Source organism: Ambystoma mexicanum, chromosome 5q, assembly GCF_040938575.1.
Source record: "Ambystoma mexicanum isolate Mex_15411 chromosome 5q, UKY_AmexF1_1, whole genome shotgun sequence".
In the NCBI taxonomy this organism is placed as follows: domain Eukaryota; kingdom Metazoa; phylum Chordata; class Amphibia; order Caudata; family Ambystomatidae; genus Ambystoma; species Ambystoma mexicanum.
The window spans coordinates 833,591,387-833,610,176 of NC_090933.1; the positions used below are offsets into that span (position 1 = coordinate 833,591,387).

An 18,790-nucleotide genomic window follows, 5' to 3' on the forward strand; every position below is an offset into this window, starting at 1 on the left:
ACGTCGAGAACACTGTCCCCCCTCCATTCACCAGAGTCCAAAACGGCCGGCAAAGCCGCACCTGGGTAGGCCCAGGGGCCACATCGGCCAAGTCCACAGTCTTCGGGGGAGGCCCCCTCCGTACGCCTCCTTTCCTTCATTGCCTGTAGGGGCAGGGCAGGCAGCTCCTCTGCCCGCTCCTCAGAGCGAGCACTCCATCTTTCTTGCGAGCCCCGCTGGTGCTGGGCCCGCCTTTCCTTTGTCGTGGCACAAAGCCGCATCTTCCTCCGCACCGCAGGGCCGGGGAGGTCGCACCAGTCTTGTTTTGTTTGCGGGCCCAGTTGGAGTTGGGCCCGCATCATCTCTTTCCGTACGGCGATGGATGCCGTTATTCACACCCGCGACTTGCGGGTTGGGGGATGGGCAGCGTCTCCTCCTTGCGGCCGACGCCGGGGCACCCTCACTCCCGACGGGGGATGAGGCAGCCCGCGCGTTCTTCACTGCGGCGCGGGCCGCACACTTCTCCCCCCTCCGTTCCCGCGGCGGGGTACACCGACACCCACACACGGCCGATGCCGTGGACACTCTCTCCCCCGCAGGGGAAACACCTCATCCCTGCTCCTGATGGTGGGGGAAGATCTTCTTCCTCTTTGGCGGGCCCTGCCGGAGATGGGCCCGCCTCCGTCCATGCGGCACAGCCGCCGACCTGTTCCGTCTCCCTCGGGGGACGGGGCGGGCAGCTTGCCAGCCTTCTTTTGCGCGGGCCCAGCTGGTGTCGGGCCCGCCATCCTATGTTTGCCGCTCCTCCACGCGGCGATGCCGCGGGCTTCACCCGACAACCTCAGGGGACGGGCAGGCAGCACGCCATCCTCCTTTTTCGCGGGCCCAGCTGATGTTGGGCCCGCCACGCCAATTCTCCTGCGCGGGCCCCGTTGGAAGTGGGCCCGCACCAAAATTTCTTGGGGGCACGCGGGGCCCCTCGCCTCGTCGCTATTGTTGGGGGCTGCTCCGGATCACCGGGCAGCCCCATGCTCGGGTCGGGTGGCACCCGACAACACACACTCTTCGGCGGCGCCCATGCCGCATACTCAGGGGTGGGGGTTCCGCCCACCCCGCTCCAGAGCACAGGAGCCCCGCACACGTGGCCAGGTCCACCTGGCCACCGCGGCCCCGGCTCTGGGGGCACCCAGGCCGGGGTCGCCTCCCCAACCCGCCTCACATGGCTGGGGGACCCACAGGGACGGCGTTGCCCGGCAGGGGCACCGTCCTCAAGCTGGGCCCCGTTCGTGGGCCCAGCACCAACAGCGCAGCACCAGCCTGGTGCAACAGGAACGACGCTGGAGCCAGAATGGGAGTGACTGGCCAGCCGGAAGCGGCTGGCTTCTTTTATTATGTTGGTCACGTGGCTACTGCCACGTGACCCATTACAACATCCTGGGAGCTACCACGCTCCCAGGAAGGGTTAACATGCAACACGCACGATCAAGCTACTTTCCCCTAAGGAAGGTTCTGTTTGATCTGTACAGTTATCCAGCCGAACAAAGTCACTGTTGCTTTCTTAAAAGGAAGGAGTCAAACTTTGAGTGAGTGAGTGTAATAAATGTGCCCTCTCCTCAAGTTGATATGCTTTTCGCTTTCAGAAAAAGAAAACCGCTTCACAAAACAATGCAGAATGAAGGACCCAGGGGGAGCCCTCAGGACAGAGATGGTGTGGAAATGTTTGTGTTGTGCAACAGGAAGTAATTTCTATCATGTGAGTGCTTCCATGTCCTGTACAAGGACCTGCGTGGAAGGCGTACTTGTGTGTGCAGTTGGATGTCCCGCGAAAATAAGGATGATACCTAATACTAACCTAAATATTTTGAAGCTTTAATGTCAACGCGATGAAAACCTGGAGTCGCCAGTTTTCGTCAGTCAGTCGGGAAAGAAGAAACAATGTGGCCGAACCTGATGCCTGAACGTTATGTGCCGGCATAGACATGTAAAGGGCGTGAGGTCAGAAGGATTTCCTGGTGCGTATTCTGATTTTTTTTTTACACAAAACTCACTCGACACGACGCTTTTGTTCTGATACGAAACGAGAAGAATGGAAAACACAACTGTTCTGCCAGCTTGAATATCAAGAAGCAGACTCCTCGGAGAGCCTCTTTCGCTTTCGGAAATGCGGATCTGTGAACGAAAGCAGATCCGGGGCGCAACATCGGCTTCTTTTATTAGAAACTGCATGTGCACACGATAGACCTAACAGGGCGGCACAGCGCAGGTACATTTCATGCCTTTTCGGTACGGATTCTTTCTTGAACGTGTTGTACTGAAGACGCGCTGTGTTTGGAAAGATGAACTGGAGTCAGGAGACCACCAATTCCCCATCAAGTTTTTCTTCCTCGGACTCCGCCTCCTCCTCGAGCGGGGACACCAACAGCCCCGCCGCGACCATATGCGGTTCGCTTCCGTTTCTCCCGCGGTCGAAGCTTTCAGTCAGGCGCACCATCAGCCAGGGGGCCAATGGCACAGTGTGGGAGGCCTATCACACCGACTGGAGGATCCCGGTGGCCGTGAAATACATTCAGATTCTACGCCCTGTGGTGGAAATGTAAGTGGCTGCTGCAGTGCACAAGGTTAACGGAAGATTCCATGTCTTGGGCGAATCCGCCATGCCTTTTGGCAATCAATTGAACTCAGGGAATTGTGAGCCACCAGTGGCGTAACTTTGCTGAAAAAGTTGGGGTTGGGGGGGTGGAGGGGGGGAGGCTGGACATGACATCTGAAGTAAAGGTACCCCAGCGGGTCTTTGGTACATAAGGGTAGGTGTGGCCACACAACTGTTCTTGGAAAACTCCTGACCCATTTATGGGTAGTGAGTGGTAACTGCTCTAAAAAAATGTGGACAGGTATATCACCATGGTGTGGTCCTGACATTGAGGGTGGGAACCAATACCCTTTGTGGGCGTAGCTAAATTGTGCCTCTCATCTAATTTTCAATGCTTACATAAAATAGTAGTTCACATTTATTGCATGATGCCAGAGCTAGGACAATGTAGCAGTTCTGCTATCTGTATTTATTTATATTTAGCGTGTTTAGTTCTGGCTGTTAAAAAAAATCTATCCTTTTCATCGTCTCAATGCCCTAAAAACATGGCAAGTCTGGGAAGTTCCCTCAACAACATACGTTTTCCTTTTTTAATTTAGTAGTACCTGAAGAAAGTTCTAAATTTTGTCCAAATATTACCTAGCATTACCAGATATAACATGACAATACTGAGGCTTGCCTCAAGAATATATGCCAGTGTTGCCTCTTTTAAAGTTAGCTATTGCCAAAGAAAATGTTCCAAATTATATTTCTAGTATTGCCACTGTGAAATATGTGCATGCATCATGTGCCCAAAGACCATCATGAAGCTTGCCTCCAAAACCTTAAGGGTTTTCATACTGCTTGAGGTTTATATTCACAGAGAATGGAGACTGATAAAGAGATGCATAGGATAAGCGTGTGGTGGAGTGATTGCACGTGCTGATTTGCTGCCCATGCAAGGAATTCTATTATTTAGTAATTGTTACCCAGGAAAAGTTGATGTTTTATGATAATTAACACACCACAGTTATCAGTGGTGCGTCTATTGTTACCCGGGTATGGACCCTGTGTGCATGTGATATGTACCATGGTTTTCTGGAACCATGACAATGAAAAAGAAAACTCAGATTGGTGACAGTATTACGGTAACACAACATGAACACTATTTCTACTTACCAAATAATTTGGTAAGCTAAACTGCAGTGGACAAATAAAAGAAGAGTGAAACAGAAGTGAAGAGCAGTTGAATACAGTATGCCTCCCAAGTTTACATTGCTTCACTTAATTTTAATTCAGGGATATATTTTTAAGGGAGGCGCACATTTTAATTTGCAAATTGAGTGTTCCTCTGTCCATGTTTAGTATTGGAAAAACAGTCCACTGTCTTTAACTCCTAAATCTATTTATCCATGTCACAGTTCTTACTTGACATAGTTCTGCTATTCAGCAGTGGTGGAGGCAACTTCTGGTGCCAGGAGAAACTGGGGATCTTATGGGGACACATCCATCATGAATGATACCACAGAGCTGCAGCTGCAGACTATTTCATTGATGGTGCGTTTCAAATGTGCCCTGAATTTGCATGAGTAACTGAAAATAACAAATGGGGCCCAAAAGCAGGGGGTGGGGGACCTTCCCAATGAGGAATTTGTTTAAATAATGGGTCGGCCTGTTGTATTTTCCAGTAAAATATTTGATATAAACTTGGTAAAATGCCATACAATTTACCATTGGTTCAGTGAAAAAAATCATATTGATGGATGCAAGATCTCAAACAGTACTCAGAAGCATTGTACAATTAATATTCAGCATTTTAATGATGGATGTGCCCCCCAATATATGCCACAATAGTCTTAGTGAAGCGCATGTTTCTCAGGTCTATGTCTATTGTATATGCTAGCCTTGCCCGATAAAACACTTTTCCAAGCAGCCCATGACCAGAAATGCGCCGGTTTTCGATCTGCAAAAACATTTTCACAATAGTGCCCAAAATATATGGCAGCACTGCCACTAATAAACATGTTCATGGTGACTGTGCCTGCGGTATTTGCCAAGATTGAATGTGAACTATGTAGTCATATTGCCTTTGACCAACATATGCCAGTATTTCCACTGCAAAACTTTCATGAGGGTGCTCTCTTGACAATCTAATTCTGCATTGCAACTGTACAACATATGCCCATGCCGACTATGTCTTTGATATATATCATCATCATCAAACAACTTTATTCGGCCTGAAAGGCCATCAAAGTACATCATAATAATACATTTCTAGTACATGGTTACAGCAAATATAACAAAAACGAAGAAAAGCAAATCTGTGAAAGTGGGCGCACCCTCCGTGAGTGCCATCGGACAGATCTTTTAACCAAGAATCAGGAATCCCCATCCCCATGCCTCCATTAACTCCCATAGCACCTCGTTCCCGATGGAGTAAGATTTGCCGCTGAGAGGGGTCTGTTGCTAGTGGGGTCGCTCACGGGGGACCCAAGGGCAGAGTCGAGGGAGGCGCTAACTATAATCCCACTTTTTATCGACCTCCCGTGGCGATTACATTTTTCCAAGACATTCCTTGCCATGTGGGCATCCCTAAAGACCAGTCTAACAGTATCTGTTTTGGCAGGGGATTTAGACACTCTGGTGAACTCCAACATAGAGCCCCTGGACACAAACCCACAATTGCCCACAACCAATGAAGGCATTTATTCAAAAGTGAGTCCCTTGGTTCTCTTTTCTCGGGATTGTTTTGGGACCCTATGGAGGAACGCCGTAGAACTACTGCGACCTTCAGAAGTATGGTGCCCAGACAGAGACCTCCCCTGAGCGGGGATTAAAGCATTAGCACCTTCCCTACTGGGCGCAAGTTGCCCTGGGCCCTCCAAACACTGTTCCACAAATGGCAGAGGCTCGTCCCCCATGGTTGGACTCCCGGTGGGCTCCCTCAGTAAGGGTGGCAATGTGGGTAGGACCACCTATGAACGACTCTTCATGGGTGGGGTAATCATATCTACAAAGGCTGGGGGGGACAAGGGCACGAGAGATGTGTCCCTGTGTCGGAAGCTGGATTCACTCCCCCAGACCCAGCCCCTAATTAGCCCTCTCCTCCCCTCCCTGCACCTCCCTCCCCCCTGCCCCCATCACCCCTTTAATCAAAATCAGTAATTATTTTTTTTCATCTCAGACAGCTCAAAGAGCAGGTGTTCAAAGGAACAAATTGGCATATTGGCAGGTACTGTGGCAGATGAGACTGGATGGCAGGGGTTTCCCTTAGAGGGAGGTTTGGGAACCCAGAGAGGACTGAGACGTAGAAAAGAGCTGACCCCAGAGGGAATATCTGGCATGGGCTCTAGGTGCTAGATGGAAGGCTAAACTGCTTTCCCTCGCTCGATCCATCTGAGCCCAGGACCCTGGAATCAAAAGCCAGGGGTGCAAGAGAAAATGGGAGGTGGGCTTCCAGAAGAGCCAATGTTCCATAAGAGACTGTGGTGTCAGGGTTTGGGCCAGAAGGCGGGTAAGGAGGGGCCAGCGCCAGAGATGAGGCCAAAGGTGGGGCCAATGGAACACAACCTCCAGTCAGATTTGCAATGCCCATGGAAATCCTTTAACAGCCATTGGCCAGGGTATCCAGCAGATCATCAGTGGCCACACAGTCAAGACCCCCTCTCCCCCAGGGGTTAACAAGTCAACAGTGGGCGCAAGTTGGAGCTCCCAGAGCAAACTCCACTTCTCTTCACTTTGCGTGACAGACCCCCCCCCCCTCATTCTTCAGCCTATGATTGATTTCCGGTACGCTAATGAGACCGGGGGGCCTTGCAGGTTCGATAGGAGGGTAGACTTGGAGAGGAAGGGGGGGAAGTGGAAGAGAGGTCCCCTCCTTCCATAGCTCCGGCCATTTCCATGGAAGCACACTGAAGGAGACCAACCATCATGCACACTGATTCGGGAGAAATACGTGTGACCTCACAAAGATCGTTCTGTGGGATGCTGCACTGACCTCTTGCGCCTGTTGGGACTCCACTCAGGAGGAGCGCGAACTCCCAGGTGGGAGCAACACCCATGCCCTTTCACCCGCGGGCTTCCACCCTTGCGGGTTTCAGCCCACAGTAAAAGTCCTGTTTAGGGGCGGGGATTGCTTAGAAACAGCAGGCAGGTCCTCTCTTGGATCAGTTCTTGGAGGCACAACCACTTTTGGATCTGCGAAGTAGAGCAACATCAATTCTTCTCTTCCAGCAGGGCTTCAATTTCAACTCCAGTTTCTCTTCTGCTCCTGAACGAGTTCAAGCAGTGAGAGGCCCCCAGATATACTAGTTGATCTCCCATTCATTCTGCTGGATCACACTCAGGAAACCAATCACTCAGAAGGGCATTCAGCAGTCAGTCAGCCAATCATACGCACAGTGCATTCAGGCCATTCTTCTCCATCCAGACAATCGTAACACAGAATATGGATTTGGACAAGTACTACGCCATTCAACACCACACACTGCATTCATACCAGTTTCGGGCAGGGCTGTCTGTCATTGTGTCAAACACCAGATACCAGACATCCGCAACAAGAAGTGTATATTCGTCACACACTCAATTTACGCAGGCCCCACCCACAGGTGTACCCACAACACACGGTCTTTCGGAAGGCTCCAGCCAGTCTGGTCGGCACTTCCCCCACACTACCATATATGGAACTTCTACCCAACAGCCAGTCAGTGGGAAGGGACAGAGTCAGGGCTTCCCGGGACTTTGGGAAAACCAAGGTAACAGGCGATGGAAAGCAAGAGGCCACGGGGGCCATCTTGTCTCTATCAGGAATCTACCGATCCCAATGACAGGGCCTTGGCATCCCAAAATGGAGGACGCTCAGGGCACCTGTCAATTCAGCACGGAGCTGCCACCAGCCCGTACTCTGCTCTGTGGGCCACCCACAGGCGCCCAAAAACATACACTAGGGGCACAGGGTTGCACCCCACCCATGGGTGCCATAAGGGTATCCCATGGGTCTGTACACCAAACCAAAAGAGAGAGCTGCACCGGCTGGAGTCCCACATGAACTCCCGCATGGAAAACACGACAGAACACATGATAAAAAGTCAGTAAAGGACAAGGATACGAAGGCCCTGTCCCTCCGATGCATTACCAGCATCACAGCCTGGCGATTTCTTTTCTCGGGAGCTCAGCAATCACCTTCACAATTTCCTTAACTGTAATCAAGGTATTAATGTGGTCTCGCGCCACTTCCAAAATGTTAGATATGGGAATTACATCCAGCAAGGTGTATATATATCTGCTTCCTTTTTGGGTGCCTGTGCGTGACAGAGAATTTCATAAAACTCTTTAAAGGTGCTATTTATGCCCTGATCTGTATAACATAGCCTACCCTGAGCATCTCTTATACACGCCACATATTTATACATGCTACATATTCGGGACACTTTTCCATCCCCAACGATTTTGATAATCCCCTCCCTGGTCTGTCCACCTCCCCATATTTCCTGGCGGACATAGGTTTTGCAAAATATTTAATTTCCCTTTCTGCGTGCATTCTAAATGTGTCTAATGTAGTTTTCATGTCCGCTAATAGGGCAGGACTCGGAGACGCTGCATATTTCATCTCCAGCTCTTTAAGCCTACTTTCACAAGACGTGATATCCCTCTGATTTGTTGTACTCACTCCCATTTCTTCAGACATGGTCATTACTATGATGTAAACATTAAATGCCTGCCATTCTGTATCTATGGACACCATAACGTTATCATTATGAGTGAAGTATGTGCAAATGTAATCCCCAATGCTAGCCTCCATCACTAAATCCTGTAGTGCTGCCACCTTGAATCTCCAATTCACTTGCTTGTTCAAGTGTGCTCTCAAGTGTATTTGTAACTGGATAGGGGAGTGATTTGAGTAAGTTTGTTGGTGAATCACAACACTCTGCACCCTTCTTGCTATATTACGTGATAGTAAAGATCGATCTATCCTGGAGGCCATATCATGTACTGTAGAGTAAGGAGTGAATTCACGCTCCCAGGGATATAGGGTTCTCAAAGTGTTTCATAGCTCCAGGCGATCCATAATTTTGGATATGGTACGTGCTGCCTTAGACGACGGTCACAGAGCGGACCCAGTTCGATCCATTTGCAAGTCTAATATGGTGTTCATATGCCTCCATATTATCATAGTCAATGGGTATGTTTCCAATAACTGCAATCTTTTCATAAAACCCCGGATCGTCTACATTGGGCCCATATGTGTTCACTCATAATAGCTCAGTTCAAAGAATCCTGCAGTGTAGTACCCCATAGCTCCCCACTGGGTCGATCTGGTCACCCAGATGTGTACATTTCAATAATTTTTGTATTAAGGTAATCAACCCCTTAGATTGGTTTGAGTAGTTTGTGTAGTACCTATTACTTCCACAGCTTTTAGCAAAGTTGTTATTGATTCCCCCTTTAGTGTGAGTTTCTTGGAGAAGGAGAACCGTGATCCTGTGTCTATGCAAATAAGGCATAATCTTCTATGATTTGGACGGGTTGCCTTGACCGCTAACATTCCAACTCAAAACATACATTTCTGTCATTAAAGTGCTACTTGTTTTAATGTTGCAGATTAGTGTTCCATTCTTAGTGCTGTAATCTGGTATGTAAAATGACATTCGCATAGCATCATTATATTTCTGCCAAGTTAACCTTTTATAACTTTTCATCCTTGTCCTGCCCACTCCGCCCTCCTCACCCACCCATTTAGGGTGATGTCATCCCCACCCGTCCCATCCAAAGCAAATCCAGCAACCTAGCATTGGGGGAACCACATGATGGTGGTACACGGAATTCCGAAACAACATCTAGGCAAAGTCCAAGAACACCAAAAGGCAGCCTATAATAAATAAAGAGGTCTTTTGTCATAGGTCAATCCTAGTTCTCCTCCCCACATCTGAGAACAAGATGATTTCTAAGTTGTATTGTTTGTATAACATCTTAGAAAAGGGGCTGTTAAACTATGTGATATCCCAACCTGACAGACATCAGAAATCACACATATACCAGGTAAACCTAGTGAAAGAACGAAAGGTTTACCCCAGTGAGGCAACCATGGTCACTATGGCTGCCCTCCTTACAGAATCAGAGATAGTAAATCATTTGATTCCCCAGTCATTAACCCTATCCCAACTGGAAGACCTTAGTGACTACTAGGATAGTTCCCGTGAACTGTTTTCCGAACATCTGTGTAGCGTAGTAGTAGTAGTAGTAGTAGTAGTAGTAGTTTGTGATTTATATAGCACCTTTATCCCATTAGTATGGCCTTAACATGCTTTTTGCAGTGAATGCCCTCGAGGGACTGCAGTCCAATGTATGGGAAATAGTCAGTAAGAATGAATTGCAAGTGCGCATTAGGCCGAGATGGGAAGTTTGGTGGGCTGGCCCTGCTCCAGTAACCTATCCATGATTGTCAGGCATGTGTATGGGCACTGGGAGGTGGACAGAAGAGTGCACGAGTGCAAGAGACTCTTTATGTGTTCAGCTCGACTGGGATTTTGTCATAAGTCGTCGCTGCATTCTTGTTACGTGTCCAGCTAGACCGAATTTGTCATAGGTCGTAGCTTCATTCTGATGGCAGAGATGCTGTCCTTCGTGTTTTAGTCTGGTTATGGAGGTGAGTGAGTTTGGGAGTGTGGCCGTGCCTGTGGCTCAGGTTCCAAAAGTAGGAAGTGCGACAGGTTTAAATACATTGGCTAAATCCATAGACTGCCTCGATTCTGACCATTCAGAGTTGTTCTATGGTTAGTGGAGTTTTACCAAGCACAATACATTGGCCAGCCTTTACACTTCCTCTAAATGCAATATAGTGGCTAGCATTCATAATTCATTTAAACGCGATATATGTTAAAACCCTCACCATTCTTCTAAATCTGCTGCAATATATTGGCAGCCCTCATAGTTCTTCTAAATGCTTCATGTTTAAGACTGGTAAAAGGAGGCGAATGCCTGCGAGCGGGTAGCCGTACCTGCGGCTGGTGTCCACCAAAGTGGTGCTTAATTACGCCCCTTGATGTTCAGATCCAAGTTTTGCCTTTGGTGTGGCTGAGAGTTCTGAAGCATCCAGTCGGCTCCAAGAATTGCACTTTACCATGCTCTGTAAACTGTGGAGGCACCACCTGTGACCATGTCTAAGTGTCATGAGGAAAGTGGGAACGAGGGAGGTTATTTAGGTCGCTGCAGGCAATAACCATGTTTTGAGGGCCTTCCTGAAGGAGAGGTAGTCCTCATTGCCGCAGATGTTCAGTGGGAGGGAGTTCTAGAGGGTGGGAGCTTGGGCTGGAGGAATTTAAAGGTGGGATCACAAGGCATGGTGCAGACCCGAATCTAAGGTTTCTGATAGGTTGGTAGCGTGTAAGCTTGTCTTGTAGAAATGGGCAGTATTGTGGAGGGTATTCCAACATATAATCCCCACCAAAAATATCGCTGTATATATGGTCGGCTGGAACGCCATAGGCAATATTTTTGGGGGGGATAATTTGTGGGAGCGGGGGTCTCCCCTGCACATTTCAAAATAATGTAGGGGTTGCGCGGGTGTCCATGCCTCAATATCGCTGCAAAAATATGGGGATATTTTTGTATCGCAATATCTTTGCAGGGATATTAACACATGGAACCATTGTGGAGGGCGTGGTGTGTGATGCACATGGCCTTGAAAGTCACAGGCCGGCTGATTGGAAGCTGGTGTAGTGCTCTAAGGGCAGGTATGATGAATTGTCTTGGTGAGTGGGCAAGGAGGAGTCTAGCTGCAGACGTTTGGATTTGCTGGAGTTTTCGGAGCTGAAAGACAGGAGCGCCCAGATAGAGGGAATTGGCATAGTCAAAGTGGGAGAAGCTGGTAGCAAGGATTGCTGAGACTCTATGAGGGTAGGAGAGGTAAGTGAAGATTTGCTTCAGAATGTGTAGGTGAACCTGACAGGCTCTGGACACTGGATTGATGTGGTGGTAGAGTGATGAGTCCAAGGTGCATCCTGGTTTTTTTTAGAGGCGGATGCTGTGGGCTTTGCTCTTATAGAGGGATGCCAGGGGGTTGGGGAAGGATAGATGTTTTACAGCAGATTAGGTTTTACCAGGGTTGAGGAGGATGTGGTTGGCCGTCATCCAGTGGTTGATTTCAAAGAGACAGGGGGCAAGGTCAGGACGGGGGGGAGGCTTGCAACTTGGGAATTTTGAAAATGAGCTAGGTGTTGGTCCGCATATTTTTTATGTATTTATTTATACCGCGCCGGAGCCCCCAGGCCTCTGGGCGCACACAATGACAAAGTGAGACAGCACAACAAGAAGCCTTCAACAGAGCCAAAAGATCGGTATCTTACCAGAAAGGGATCTAGCAGGGGGGGGGAGAATTTCCCGGGGGAAAGAGACTGAACCAATTACTCAAGGAGCTGTGTTTTCAGCCACTTCCGAAAGGTCACCAAGTGTCTTTCTAAACAGAGCTTGGGAGGTAGTGAGTTTGAAGCATGGGCTGTTAACACAGGAAATGAGTGCCCGCTACCGCTCTTGTTCTTTTATTCCTTGGGATGCTCAAGTACCCACAGCTACTTGAACGAAGGCTAGTTGTGTCTTTCTGCAGTCATCGTCAGATGGAACAAGGGGCTGGGACTGAGGTGTAGGCTTCTCAAGCGTCCTGTAAATCTCAAAACGTTTTCTAGAGTTGTTTTCTGCATTTTCAATTTCATTTTTAATGAAATTTCTTTTAACTTCATAGATTTGATTTTTATAGGTTTTTTGTGTCTGCTTCCGGGCTAACCTGTTTTCTTCTGATTTGTTCTTTTCCCAAATACTGTCTGCTTCTTGTTTCTCCATTTTGAGAGAAGTGAGATCCAGATTAAACCAATTCTGGTGTCTTACGCTATCCCAGATGACCTTGGATTTCAAAGGAGCAACTCTGTCTAGGAAGGAGGTTAACTGCATGTTATATTCCTTAACCAGTACCTCCGGTGGATCGGAGTCTGAGGTATGAGCCATAATCATTTTGAGGCACTGACTTAATTCCTCTGGCTTAATCCTGTTTAAGTTTTGACAGATTTTTCTTTTGAGTGGAGGCTGTGTCCTCTCTACTTTATTAGCAAGCTTGATGGAACACTTCACAAAGCAGTGGTCTGACCAGATACATGCCTGTGTAGTTCTAGCAGGTTAGGTGATGAGAGCGGATGAGGGCAGGGTAGTGTAGCGGTTGAAGCGGAGGGGGGAGAGCGAAGCTCCCCGCCTTGTCCCCTTTGGGGACAGGGTCGAGGATGGGAGGAGAATGATTTGCGAGTGGTTGGAGAGGAATGAGGAGATCCACCTTAGAGTAGCATCCCTGATACCTAGAGAGTGCAGTCTCTGCGTGAGAATGGTGTGGTCGATAGTGTCAAAGGCAGCAGAGAGATCCAGGAGGATATGTGCAGCATAGCCTTCAGAGTCTCCTGTTCTGTTTAGGTCATCCCAAATAGAGGCGGAGGAGGATTCTGTTACCGGTAGGGTCTGAATCTGGATTAGGCGGGTCGAGGACGCAGTTGGATTCTGTGTAGAGGCAGAGCTGTGTGCATGCTGTGCGGTCTAAGAGTTTGCACTGAATCGGTTGTTGGAGAAAAGCTGGTAGTTAGAAGGAAGGAGCAGGTCGAGGGAGTTTTTTTTAAAGAATCAGCTTTATGTGGGTGGTTTTAAAGTCTGCAGGAAAGATGCCGGAAGAGAATGGTTAATTATGGGTCTCACAACACTGCCTGCACAGGCTGCAGATAGGGTGTTCTTTAGGAGTGAGGGGGACAGGGATCTCTAGGGCAGCCTTAGGGGCGGCCATTGGATAGTCATTTCAGGAATTCAGTCTGAGAGATAGGAGCGAAGGAGGAGAGGATTGTCAGAGTGGGTAGGGTGGGCTGGGACAGGATGAGGAGGGGAAGACAGGGAGAAGGATGATGATAGTTTGGTGCTGATGGAGCGCTGTCCTTTGATAGTGATGTTGTAAAAGTGATCTGACAGGGCATCACATAGTGTTTGGTGGGGGGGAAGGGATGGGGTGGAGCAGCTTCGAGTCGTGAATTCTGCAATTATCCTGTGGAGTTCCCTGCTAGAGTTACAAGAGTTAGAACTTCAGTTTCCATAGAAGGATCTTTTGGCTTTCCTAATTCCAATCCTATACACTCTGGTATGTCTGGCATGAGTGGCTCTGTTTTGAAGTGTGGAGTTGACCTTTCAGGAGCACTCCAGACGATGCTTGTGGGTTTTAAGGACTTTTAGGTAGAGTGTGTAATATTTGGGTATATGGCCAGATCTCTGTGGGGCGCACCTCATCAGTGTGAGTGGGCTGAGGACATTGGAGAGCCAATGGTTGAAAAGTTCAATAGAGCGAAGCTCTTCATGGAATGTGAGAGCTGGGAGGGAGCATAGAAGATAATTGGCCATGTCCGGGTTTATAATGACCTTATCCCAGAGAGGTACAAGGGAAAGAGAGGAGGGGCTAGGGAAATAGGGGGGAGGAGGTCAGGAGGTAGAAGATGATGGCCGAGTGGCCGTTCCAGATTAGAGGACGGGCAGGCAGGCTGGAGATCAAATCTGTCTATCTGAATACAGTATCTATGGTGTCTCTTTCTATGTGCGTGGGGTAAAATATCTGCTGGGACATGTTCAGAGCTTCCATGTTATCAATGAGTGGACGGGTCATAGGGTTGGAGGGAAAATCAAACCAGATGTTGAAGCCTCCTAACATGGTAAGGGATGTCAGCGAGATTAGGTTGGATGATAAGGAGTCACAAAGTGATTCTGCAAAGGTTGTATTGTAGCCAGGAGTTCTGTAAAGGAGTAAGAAGCTTCTTTCATTATATCTGAACACTGGCAGGAAAACAATAAACCTAAACCATTAAAGTATTCCAGAGGCCAGAAGGAAAATGATTGATGAAGAAATGGATAGCGAGCCCTCTGAGAGTCACTGGTCCTCCCCCGTTGTCCTGGTTGCAAAGCCGACCAATCTTGGCGCTTCTGTATCGACTTTAGGAGGCTAATTCTATTTCCATCTTCGATAATTGTCACGGATAGATGAATGAATTGAAAGGTTGTGCACTGCTAAATGCATTTCCACACTTGACTTGACTAAATGGTATTGGCAAGTACCCCTAAACCCAGGGGATAGAGAGAAAACAGCCTGTTCCTCACCCAAGGCTTATTTTAAATTAACGCTTCGGGCTTACATGGAGCACCTGCCACGTTTCAACAGTTCATCGATAAAATCTTGCAACCATCTACTGCTTTCTGTGTGGCCTATTTGGACAATATAGTAGTCCGCAGGAACAGCTGGCCAGAGCACTTACAAGATCTATATACCATCACTCGTGCCCTGAGGATATCAGGCTTAAAGGCTAAGTCAAGATAATTACATTTAGCCCAGTCAGCCATTAAGTATCTTGGTTATTTTGCTGGGAATGGTGTTATCCAAACCCAGACTGATAAAGTTAATGCGGTGCAACAAACGCCAACCCATAAACCAAAAAGAGGTCTTCGAGCCTTCCTGGGATTAACCCGATACTACCGGTGGTTTATCCCTTAGCATTCCACCCTGGCGACTAATCTCACTGACAAACTTAAAAATTCACAACCTCAAAAGTTGACTTGAGACAAAGAAGATCAAGATAGCTTTGAGGGCCTAAAACACATCCTCTGTCGGGCAGCAGAACTCAAAATGCCAGACTTTAACAAGGAATGTATCCTGCAAACCAACACTTCCAAAGTCAGCTTAGGGGCAGCACTGTCTCAAGAACATGACAGTATCGAGCATCCCATACTTTACACCAGCAGGAAGCTCTTCCATCAGTAATAGTCCTATGCCACAGTAGAGCTTGAGGCCCTGGCGATCAAGTTGTCCATAGTACATCTGGGATATTTGACGGGGAGGAAGTTCAAGTTAATAACCGTCCGTTCACCTTTAACATGGATAAGCCTTAGAAAAGACTCTAATCCCAGAGTCATGAGGGGGTTCCTAGGCCTACAACCCTTTTACTGTACGGTGGAGCACAGAAAAGGTAAATAACATGGAACTGTGGATTCTTTAAGCAGATAACCCACTCAAAACCGATGGGGAAGACAAACACTTTAGGGGAAGGGGATGTGATGAATCAAGAGTATTCGCCCCTTCTTCCCAGGGGGAGCAACACCCTTTGAGGCTAGGGAGGTCAGCCCATTCTGCAAGATCCTCCCTGGGGGGTCTCGGCTCCCCCTTAGGGTACAACGACTCATTCCCACAAGGAACTCTCTATGCAAGCCACCTTATCTGCATATCTGAGGCTGCATCCACTGATAAATAAGATGCTTTCCTTTTGGTTTGGCTCCAGGCAATGCTGGATCAACCACAATACCTGAAGGAAAAGGGACTATCCCTTTAAGAGCGCACTTGTATGTAAGAAGGACGAGTGGATCAGAGAAGGGGAGAGAGAGCCATATTCAGGGGAAGCCCTCTAATGTAGCTAAGCCTTGCAGGGGTGGAGCAGAGTGGAGCCTTGGAGCCTGCAGCAATCAGAGAAGCAGAGAACACCAGAGCAAAACGCTGGCGACCCGGCAACCAAAAAAGTAGAAATGCTGCTGCCAAGACAGAGGTAGGAGGACCCTCCGACGTGGTGGTGTGACCGCAGAAGCACCATGGTAGGTGTAGGGCCCGTCTAATTAATTGAAACCTCCCGTCAGCAAGCCTTCGCTGAGTGTGGCAAACTACAGTGACACAGAGAGTGGGCTGTTGTGAAGCCCAGAGCCGGGAGATGAGGAACCGAAGTGTGAATGCCAGGCCCCGAAATACCACCCACGACGAACAAAGGTACCAGGGTGGAATGGAGAAGGAGGAGGCCGCTGTGGGAACGAACATGCCTTAAGTGAAGGAAGTTGTGAAAACGACAATATCGATGTTGGGACATTGAAAAAGCATAAGTGTGTATATCACAAGAAACCAAGGAAAGTGAGTCGATATATTAAGCATGAGGCTTTGAGAAAGCTGGAAAGAGTATCCTATGAAGGATGCAAGAAGTAACCAAAGTGAACTGTTGAAGATTTGGGGGGAATGCCTTAATGAGATACTTGAAAAAGCATTGAGTCAAGGTTACATGTTGCATCAAGGGATCAGAGAAATAGCCTAGTAGTGAGACACGAGGAGTGGTGGTGCCTCACCCATGATAAAGATATAGCAAACCCCAGATGGTTCGAGTGGAAAGAGAGTGAACTGCTCAAAGTAAGAGGAAGGAATGTAAGAAATTATCTTAAGAAAACCATTAAGGAAAGTATTGAGAATACTGATTAGCATTATACTGTCGGGAAGACCAGACCTATGAGTAGTTTTCAGAATCTATAGGAGCTCATAAATAAGACACTGAGAACCAGGAGAGACCATTGTAAGGAACATGTGTTTAGAGGATACCATTTTCATATCTTATATATATTTCTGAGGCTTGTGGATCTGCTTAGATCACATGCTATCATGCTATGCATAAGCCGACATCTGGTTGTAGCCGCAGAGTATTACATTTTTTGTTTTCGAAACTCGAAAAGGGACGTTAACAGGGTGTGCCAGTAATACTACCCCTAGTGTGACGTCTACTGTACCCATGGTCCTTCACGCATCGACGTCCCTCAGATTGTTTTTTTCCTCCATCATAGTCGGACGGGAGTTGCAGAGTTCCTTCTTCTGGCTTACTTATACACAGTTTAAAAGTTAGACTTTCTTTCTGTCCTTTCGACGACCGTACACTGCAAGATCTCTGGCGACGGCTTTGGAGGACAAGATCATTCGTCGACATCGACTCCCCCCATCTCAACAAACTTTGTCTGCGGCCTACCTAGGCCCCAACAGGCCTCAGCCCTGTACAGTGGGGATAGGTCATAATTCATCAAATTTAAAGAATGCCTATTCCCCGTTACTTCCTTTTATTCTGCCAGGCTGCCATCTTTCCATACAATGGAAAACACACTGTTTATATTCTGTCCTTCGTGTAACAGGAAGTTTCCCTGGAAGGATTTACACAGAATGTGTAACCTCTGCCTCCCTAGGGATCATTCCGAAAAACAGTGCATGTCCTGTGTTTTTTGTCAAAAACATTAAAGGACTGCAAAACTAAACGCTGGGCCCACCACGCCATGCAGGCCGAGGCCGCCATGGGCATCGTGGGAGCCTCCAGCGATGCAGCATCTCCGTCCTAAGTGATGCTGAGGGTGATGGGGACCCGATGGGTTTCCACATGTGAGTCCCCGACTCCAACAGGCAGACCGGCGGTTCTGCTAAGGAGACGACACCCGGCGGATCAGGCACTCTCAGTGCATGCCACACTAAACACACCCCTGAGGGCCGACAGTCGAACGCGTTGTCGACCGATAAGCTACACGCGGTGTCGAAGGGAAGGTCTGAAAAATCCCTGTCCTCTGGGCCATCACATTTGCTGCATGACAGGCCCCCGAAACAGACGCAAAGTCTGTTTCCGACACTTCAAGCAAATCAGGAAAGTCTTCAGGTTCCTGCGAAGATGCGTCGAAAGATGCATCAACGGGCCCTGCTGAAAATTCTGAAATGAGCGAACTCATAAAAAAAAATCACAGACACTCTCCTCAAAGCAAAGATGTCGAAAAACTCCAAACCTTCGACGCCCCTATCCTCAAAATCACAGGTTCCAAAGGATAAGGAATACTCTTCCCCTAGGGAATCCCTCTCAGGACAATGCACCACAAACAGCCCCCTGCTCCAGAGCCTTTGCCTGCACCTGCTCCCTCCGTGTTACCAAGCTCCTCCCAACCCCAGAACTGTTTGATAGGGTTATGAGGAGATTGTCTAGTTTTGTTGATTTTTTGGATCAACACCCAGATCAACTTACCAACCTCCAGGGGCTCCCTCAAAGCGAAGCAGCTAACAAGCAGCCCAACGCCAAAAGAGCCCGCCTAGACATAACACAACCTAGTACATCTACCTATCAAGACTGTCAGATGACATATACTAATATGACACTTGAGGTTCCCAAAACCCTGGTTTATTGGAGACCAAGGAGATCAAGGGGACGTGGAGGATATAGATCAATGCTATGATGATGACAACGATGATGTATACAGTATCCAATCCCCATACTATATAGACCAACCAGTGGCTGATTCCCCTGTGGACAACCAGCTGCAGTATAATGATCTTCTTTTAAAAGCTACAGAGCACTTTAAAATCGATACCCAAGAGGCACAAGTCGATAAAGACTTCGTAGAGGACATCCTCAGGGATAAGCG

At 48.2% G+C, this 18,790-nt stretch overlaps 1 protein-coding gene across 2 annotated transcripts in view; it reads left to right on the forward strand.

Annotated features, from left to right (window-relative positions):
• Window positions 1-1,717: 1,717 nt before the first annotated feature.
• The window catches only part of RIPK2 (receptor interacting serine/threonine kinase 2), a 610,101-nt gene continuing 593,028 nt past the window's right edge, over window positions 1,718-18,790 (forward strand). Inside the window, exon 1 of one of the 2 annotated variants that reach the window (XM_069621311.1) lies at window positions 1,718-2,572. In XM_069621311.1, the coding sequence (XP_069477412.1) occupies window positions 2,316-2,572 (257 nt within the window). In that variant the 5' untranslated portion in view covers window positions 1,718-2,315. The remainder of the gene's footprint in view (window positions 2,573-18,790) is intronic. The other variant, XM_069621312.1, reaches the window with a different exon arrangement.